The following is an 8,682-nucleotide window of genomic DNA, read 5'->3' as shown; positions in this document are numbered from 1 at the left end:
CTGTTGAAAGAAAAGTTCATTCTATCACATAGTCAAAGCAGCCTCAGCTTAGCTCTTTCTAAATGTAAGGTTGTGGCTTTTCTTGTTTTCTTCCTAAAGATAAAGATCTTTGCTTTTCCTTAAAATAATCCATGCTACTTCTGTTAAAATCAAATATCAAAAAAATGTAGAGAAAATGAAATCAATGGAAAGCCTGCAATCTTTTAGTGACCGTCTTTCCTGGTCTCTCCTTGCTCTCTCTTTTGTGCTTGCTTGTTCTCTGATGGCTCAGAAACAGAAGTAAAGCAGGTTGAAGTATGGGAGCTAGTATCCAAGCCCAGTCTCGCTGTTCATCTTCCCTGCTCCCTGCTCCCTGCTGGGGACCAAATTCAGGGTGTCACATAGCCACTTCACCAGTGAACCCCATCCCTAGCCTTTTTCTTTAATCACAAAGCCTTCAAATAGGACAGATTTTATTGAGTATAATTTACACACCATAAATCCCACTGCTACTGAGCCCAACCAAATATGTTTGTGTGAAGTTGAATGTGGCAGAAGTAACTTCTCACATGCCTAGAGCAAAGAATTTCCTCAAAGGGCACCCTGGAATAAAAGTCCTAAAGGCAGCCTTAGTGCACCCAGAATTCCCTGAAGTGCCTTGTTGGCGTGTGGCTGCGGCTGTTGTACTTCCCTTCCATCCTTGATGGCCCATATACAAGGACAGGGCTGAGGAGGCAGCAGTGACAGACTTGCCTAGACTCCTGGAGATTTCTTCAGGCTAAGGAGTCTTCTTGAGGCACAAGGAGGCTTGCAAGTTCTGACGGGATATGTGGAAGATTATTAAGTCTCAGAAAGCCTGGAGAGGGCTCAACGGCCTGTAATAAGATTTACTGAACTTGAAGGATGCGAAGAGCACAATGTTTAATGGAGCTGACACATCCTTGCAAAGTTCTGAAAGGACAGGTGTGGGCTGCCTATGAAGTCCTCAGGCAGTGAGCAGGCCAAAATAAACTTCCCTGACAGAAAAGATGTCAACTGGCCAGTTACCTCAAAGTGACCCCAGGGAAGAGTCCTTTGGCACCTGGACAGAGCTCTTGGGAGATTAATGCTTTGGTTTCCACTACAGCAAACATATCCAGTTCTCCTTGCAGAGGAAGACGGGAACATCCAATCAACCTCTAGTGAACCAGGCCTGAAGTAATCCTAATATCTCCTACCTCAGAATCTGCTTGGCAGGCTCCAGTGAAGAGACCGGGGCAGATGGAGTTCACTGGACATTTTATGAGAGTGCCTTAAGTTCACTGGTGAGTTTTCTGTAGGTCCTATCAGAATTCTAATGCTTATAGGAAGATGTTAACAATTGTTGACAAAATATAAAATGTTGACAAAATATAAAATGCTGTTGTTTCTATGCAAAACCTTTTAGCACAATCATGTATAATAATGCTTTAGTCGTGAAGAGGGAACTGAACTCTAGATAACTAAATGACTCAGCTACCAGCACAGTAGTCCACAGTCACACACCCTCCATCTTTCCAAGCCAGCAGGTCATGACAGAGGGCCCTATTTCTTATCTTCTTCGATGTGGTTGATTCATACAACCAAAAAGTAGCACAGGTTTCTATGAGTCCACTGAATTTGGTTCAGTGAATTTGTGTAGATTTGGGTATCGTTTTGTAAAAAAAAAAATGAGGCACTGTAAACATTTAATTCCTCTGAGGTAGGTACTGAGTTATTCCCATTTTACAGACAAAGAAACTAAAGCACGAAGTATTTTGTCATTTGCCCTTGGTTATGGAGATAACATTTCCTTTAATTGCTCAAATGAAATGTTGTCTGAGCTGAGGAGGCAAACAAATAAAGACCAGGTTGTTAAGGATTTTGATGGCAATGAGTAATAGCATCAATCTTGCCCAATCACATTGAATTGTGCCAGGAAAAATTGTAACCATCTTTAGAAATGAAAAAATTTCTAGTATCCCAAATAATATATTTTTCCCAGGGATCATGATTTGTCTGTCTTTGACCTAATTTATAATCCTATGAGTCAGAAGAGACTAGGAGAGAATTTTTGCTGCCAAGGATTCTTGAATACAGATGCAATCTGTGTTCTTTTGAGATGCAATCAACTATTGCTTCACAGATAATGATCAACTGATTTCAGTACTTCTGATGATATATATATTTAAGATTTTTTTCTTTGAACTGGTCATAACATTTTTCTGGTTCCCTCATTTATAAATAAGTCTTTTGTGCATGTTTTTTATATTTGTACCATTTTACTTTAAAAAATGAATCTCTAACAACCGCTTGCAGTTCCTGATGTCCTGTATGCCTTCTTGTGCACCATTTTCTCTTTGTGCAAAGTTTTGCTCCCATCTTCATCTCAATCAGGAATCCACAATTTCCAACTCATGGCACAATTCTTTTAATGGACTACAAGCCAGATTTAATTTGCATTGTTCAGGTTAAAACATAGTATCAAGTGACATGTGAAAAGTATATTAAATAAATGATTGTGAAATAAAATGACAGTACCTATCTATAATGACAGTTGAGTTGTAAGTGAACTTATAATTGAGAGATTAAACCACATAAATGCCAAAAAGTATTTATTATCCTGCCCTTTATAGAAAAATTTTAACCCATTTTTATGGTTAGAATGTTGGTATATCCCCATCTCAAGTTGAAATTCTAATGGTACTTTACCGAATTTTACTTCCAGAGGTCTACTGATAAAACCCAAAGGTTCATGCTAAATAATTTTAGGATTTATGTCAATAAGCAGTTTAAAGAGTGAAAATATAGGTAATATAAGATTTGCAAAAATGTCTAAGCAATTCTAAAGAGCTCAGTATTGCACTGTTGCAAGTATCCCCCAGCCTAGCATAGACTCTTGCCTGAATCTATTGATCCTCTTTCTCCTCCTTCTGGTATGGGTTTCTCACCTGTCCTGTTACAGAATTTGTCATCTCTGGAATGATGTAGGAACTTTTAAGTTGCAGTCCCGAGACTATGTTGAATTGTTATCTCAACTTTGATATTAAACCAGGACACTAATGTCAGTTCCTTGAAAGCACTAGCTTCCTTTTCCCTTTGCAACCCACACATGTCTAATTTATGGAAACTAAATAAAATATATCGGGGCTGGAGTGATAGCACAGCGGTAGGGCGTTTGCCTTGTGCACAGCCAGCCTGGCCGAGCCAGGTTCAATTCCTCCGCCCCTCTCGGACAGCCTGGCAAGCTACCGAGAGTATTCAATATGCCAAACACAGTAACAAGAAGTCTCATAATGGAGACGTTACTGGGCCTGCTCGAGCAAATCGATGAACAATGGGAAGACATACAATACAATACAAATAAAATATCGTCATTAGCAGGGCTAATTTCCCATTTGTCTATGTGTTATGGTAAATAGGAGCTTAGCTGAATTATGTCCTCCTCCCTTCCCAAATTCATATGTTGAACTCCTAACCCCTTACCCCAGTATTTCAGGTTGTGACTTTATTTAGGATTGATATGACTGCAAAGGCAAGTAATTAAAATATAGTCATACCGGGGAAAATATAGTCATACCTAGTCCAATATGATGGTTCTGTTTCCAAAGGACTAATTTGGACAAAGGCATGGTCAAAGGGGTGATACCATGAGAAAGAGCTTGCATCCATAAGTCAAGGCACTACCTAAATCTTGGGGTAGTCAGATATATCTTGGTAGATATAGACCCATTCCTATATCTTCAGAGGAGACATGGCTCTGCGGGTTCCTTAATCTTGAACAGTTGTCCTCTAGAAACCAAAGTCAATAGAGCTTGGCTACTCAAACCTTTCATTTCATGGTATTTTGTTATGACAGTCCTAGCAATTTAACACATTATGACATCATACTCTTCTTTCTCTCCTCCCCCAATACTGAGATTGTGGGTTTATCATCAGTCAGTCACTACCTTTTGGATTTGTGGATCTTGCTGTCTATTATCTAAGTTTCCTTTTTGCTGCTGTAATGTAGCATCATAACTGAGTGACTTATAAACACCAAAAATGATCTTATCATTATTAGATCAGAAGTTCAGGTCAGCCTCATAAGGCTGGCCAAACTGTCAGCAACACTGGCCCATTGAGACTCTGAGAACCCAATCCTTCGCCCCTCTCAGTTTTTAGTTCTGCTTGTATCCCTCATCCTTTCTTTGCCCCACTCAAATTTCTTGCCTCCTACCCCACATTTCCTACTGCCAAACTGATTTCCCTGACCCCATGTATAAGGACCCTGGTAACTAATATAGAATCACCAATACAACTCAGGATGACATCCCATATAAAGATTCTTAGTCACATTTGTAATGCCTTTTTTTTTTATCACGTGACCATAGCATTTTCACAGGGTTCAGGAAACTAGGACATGAAAATTCTGGGGCAGTCAGACTACTGCACCTTTTGTTGAAGTTCCATGTAATTTACATTATTCTTTCAAGGTCATGTAGGGGGAAAACATTTTATTCCTCAGTGATATGTTTATGATTATAGTCTTTTATTGCCAAAGGGCCTGTTGGAGATCCCTAGCCACTGGACATGAGGTCACCAAGTATTTCTGATTGCTTTGAGACTGTCCTGAGACAGTCTGATACTTACACATTCCCTTGGATAAAGGGACATTTTTGAATGTCTAAAACTAGACATTCATCAGACATGCAAAGATGGAAAAATGACTCTATGGAAGCCTCTATTCTTACATGGAGCAACGAAATGCAGAGCAACAAATTCAGACCTCCAAATTTGCCCTCTCCCCTTCTTTCCTTTTCTCACTTTAAAATGAGACCAAGTGGTCTCTGGAAAGAAAGATGGCGGCCGCACGGGAGCCTTGTGGAAAGCAGGTTTGAGCCGGGCTCGGGGGAGCGGCGGGGACCTCATGGGAAGGGGGGCTTTGTGGGCCGTCCCCCACGCCCCACCGAGGTCGCCAGCTGCCCCCCACGAGCGGCTCTCCGGCACGGCCACGACTCCAGGGCACAGAAACCAATCTCTTAACTAGCTAACTTTTAATAGAAATTCTTCCAGGGTCAATAAGTAAAATAGCAGAAATTCAAAACCGCGCGGCCGCTATCGCGGCCACGCGACATCATTTTATTCTTAAACCAAGTTGTAGAAAGCAAATCATTTCACAACGCTGTTTCAGCAGGTCTGATTGGGGGGGGGGGTGGGTCGTAAACTCTAAACAATAATTGTGCATCTTCTATCGAAATAATCTATCTAGTCAAAGTAGATAGAGTATTAACTAGAACTCATCTGCCTCACAAGAATTGGGAGGGGTGGGAGGTGGGGGTCTATTGGGGTTCGGGGTTAAAAATGAGTATTGGTAAAGGGAAATGTGTTCGGCATCTACATGACTGAGACCTAAACCCGAAAGCTCTGTAACTTTTCCCACAGTGATTCAATAAATAAATAAATTATTAAAAAAAAAATAAAAAAAAAAATAAAATGAGACCAAGCTTAGCTGAATAAAACTGAGATCCCAGTCTGTGCCATGAGCTTGCTCACAGAGTTTATAAGGCACTAGACATGACTTTAATATTCTCATTGAATAAGATAAAGTGTCCATGATCTTATATAAATGAAAGTTTGGACAAATTTGCACACACCTCAGACCACTTGTACCAGTCTTTCCCAAAGTAGGAGATATCACCTTCCAGGGGGTACTAAAACAATCCTGCGGAGATGGTAGTAGCCTTGGGTACAATTAAGGAACACTTTAATTTCCAAGGAGGTCTGAGTAATTTTTCTTTTTTTCTGAAAAGGGAAAGCTAAATAAGTTTGAAAATCTCTTATCTACAAGCTGCTTAACAGCCATGTTCTCAGAGACTCAGAAACAAATCTTGAAGCCCAGCGGCTTTTGGCAGAAATGCATCCAGACCCTGCAGTAGGTTACTGTTGCTGGGCTGCTTCAGGGGGAAAAGGATGTTGTCCCTCCACCTGCTCCCCCTAGATGGCTCGGTGGCCACCATATTCCAGAGGCCATTGGGCAGTCAGGTTTGGACCCACAGTGACAAGACACATGGGCCTCACGGGATGGGGGTGGAGCCGGCCCTTTCCTCCCCATCCCAATGAGACCCCAAGTCGCCACCCATGAACGGCCTTTCTGGCTCCTGATCAAGCTGCTTAACGGCCATGATACCAGAGACTCGGGAACAAATCTTGGAACCCAGCAGGTTTTGTCAGAAATCCCTCCAGACTTGTTAAAACTTCGGAATTCCAAAATTGCGCAGTTACTACTGCAGCCACGTGACACCATATGTTATTCATAACCAGCAATAGAAAACAAATTATCTAGTGTTGACTTTTCAGCATATCTGAGTGTTGGGGTAAAATCCCAAATAATAATGGGTCTGGTGTCAAAATACTGAATGTAATCAAAGTAGAGATAGAGTAATGTGGAAATCATCTGCCCCACAGGTAGGGGGAGGGTGTGGAATGGGAGTATACTGGGATTTTTGATGGTGGAGAATGAGCACTGGTGAAGGTATGGGTGTTCCATTATATGACCGAGTCTTAAAGCTGAAAGCGTTGTAACTGCTCTCTTGGTGATTCAATAAATAAAATTATAAAAAAAAAAGAAAAAAAATCTCTGATCTATACCACCAATGTGCCTGGACAATTGTCATCACATGACCCGAGATCCAGTCTCATATGGCCAGTTTCCGAGCATCATTGGTCCTGACTATGCCTCTGGGGTCTCCTGACCAAACACACTGGGGGTTGGGAACTAAGCATCTGCTCCAGTGGCAACCCTACCCACTTCCCCTGAATATCAGGTACTGCTACTGAGTTCTTTTGAAAACAGAGGGCTGGCAAGTCCCTCTCTGGTGCAAGTCTGTGCCCAAGTTTCTGCAATGCCCTGGTTTGAGGAACCTTCCCAGAGACGCTCCTCAGGACCACCATGCCTCTTTGGGAAGCGGTACCTGGTAACTTCCTCCTGCCTCCTCCCCTAGCTTCGGGCAGTCACTAGGCACAGCCCCCACCCCCCCCAGATCCTTCACAAGTGGAGAAGGATACCCTGGCTCAGACCAATGGGCAGAAGACCCGGCCTAAGAAAGCTTAATGTGGATCATTTCATAGTCACGTATTTTCACATGTTTCCTGGCTTAGGGCAAAGGGCCCATTTTCTCCTACAAGGACAGTGAATATGAATGGGCGTGGGGTGGGGGCGGGTGGGTGGAGGGCAGCAGTTAAATTAGCAGCAGCAGCAGCTAAATTAGCAGCATCTGCATTTCCCTTTATCGGCATCCACTTCCACTTCCACAAAAGCAGATACACCAGGAGCCACTTTCTGCCTCTAAGGCTAAAATCGTTTTATGATTATTTTTTGAAAGGTCGCATAAAAGTTGGGAAGAGAAGGAAGGATGTCACCCGATGCACACATCACCATCGGGGGTTAAGGAAGGTCAAGGAGCTGCCTTGGGACAGGTTGGTCAGAGGTGGGCGTGGGCCGGCGCTTTAGTGAGCAGCTTGCACCAGGCAGGCTGCAGGCGGGACCACACGTCCCCCTCCCACCCTCTGCCCCCACCCCCGCCTCCAGCCCCGGGCTGCACAGCCCGGCTCACTCTTTGGCCACGTTCTTGGCCTTCCACTCCTTCATGGCCTTCTCCCAATTGACGCCGTTGAACTCCTCCACCACCACGCTGCGCACGGTGCCCGCGTCCAGGCAGTGCGGGACGATGCCCACGCTGTTGAGGCTGGAGCGCGGCCGGTAGAAGCTCTGCACCCCGCACCGCTTGCAGAAGGTGTGCTGCGCCCGGTGCGTGTTGAACGTGTAGGTGGTCAGGTGGTCGGCGCCCTTCAGCAGCTTGAAGCGCGACGTCGGGACCACGAAGGAGCGGTTCTGCTTCTTCTTGCAGATGCTGCAGTTGCAGTCGATCACGCGCAGGTCGGCGTTGGCCCACACCTCGAAGCGGACGGCGCCGCAGTGGCAGCCGCCCGTGTGCTTCACCAGGCCCTGGAACTCGTAGGTGTCCAGCAGCAGCTTGGCGGCGCCCTCGCAGCTCAGCCGCTGCCGTTTCTGAAACGTCTCCCAGCGCTCGCGCTGCTCGCCCAGGTCCCCCAGGGAGGCCGTCGAGTGCGACGGGCCGCGCGGGGACGCCGGCGTCGAGGGCCGCGGCAGCGACGACGGGGGCGCGGACGGCGGCGGCGGCGGCGGAGGAGGAGGCGGCGGCGGAGGAGGCGGCGGTGGCGGCGACGACGGCGGCGACGGCGGCGACGGCGGCGGTGGCGGCTCCCGGGGCCCCGTCTTGTGCGCGCGCGGCTGCGCCGACTGTCGGGGCCGCCCCCGTTTCACCGCTTCCAGCCGCCGGCACGAGGGGCGACGGCCGGGAGCCATGGCCAGCTCGGGGGACCCTTGCCTGGGCCTTCCGCACCGCGCGCCCCCCCAATCCCGGGAGGGGAGGGATGCGCTGCTCAGTGGGGGCGCGCGCAGCCGCCGCGCAGCCCGCAGCTCATGCCTTTCCCACGCGGGGCAGCGGCGGCGGCGGCGAGGCCCGGGACATGCTTCACCGTCAAACACCTGGAGGCCCTCCTGACCCAGAGCGCACGTCCCGCGGGCTCCACCTGCCCAGGCTGGGGGCCCCAGGCAGCTACGCGAGCGCTTGGGGTTCCGACGTGGGGCCCGTCACAATCGGGGCCGCCGCTTGGCCACGCCCACTCGGAGCCCCACCCACC

At 46.7% G+C, this 8,682-nt stretch overlaps 1 protein-coding gene across 1 annotated transcript; it reads right to left on the bottom strand.

The window, feature by feature from the left end:
- Positions 1-7,567: 7,567 nt before the first annotated feature.
- LOC130027656 (centromere protein V-like) lies at positions 7,568-8,344 on the bottom strand. Its single transcript, XM_056118504.1, has 2 exons — positions 8,217-8,344; positions 7,568-8,165 (listed from the first exon to the last, which is right to left on the bottom strand). The coding sequence occupies exons 1-2, from the start codon at positions 8,342-8,344 to the stop codon at positions 7,568-7,570; spliced, it is 726 nt and encodes a 241-aa protein (XP_055974479.1).
- Between the last annotated feature and the right edge of the window lie 338 nt (positions 8,345-8,682).

Source organism: Sorex fumeus, unplaced genomic scaffold, assembly GCF_029834395.1.
Source record: "Sorex fumeus unplaced genomic scaffold, SorFum_2.1 ptg000037l, whole genome shotgun sequence".
NCBI lineage: Eukaryota > Metazoa > Chordata > Mammalia > Eulipotyphla > Soricidae > Sorex > Sorex fumeus.
Note: the sequence above shows the minus strand (reverse complement) of the source record. Positions and strands in the feature narration are given on the sequence as shown.

Coding starts and splice junctions, on each gene's coding strand:
- LOC130027656 (XM_056118504.1), bottom strand. CDS start 8,344: ATGGCTCCCGGCCGTCGCCCCTCGTGCCGGCGGCTGGAAGCGGTGAAA. Junction 8,166..8,216: donor CCACCGCCGCCGTCGCCGCC/GTCGCCGCCGTC, acceptor GCCGCCTCCTCC/TCCGCCGCCGCCGCCGCCGT.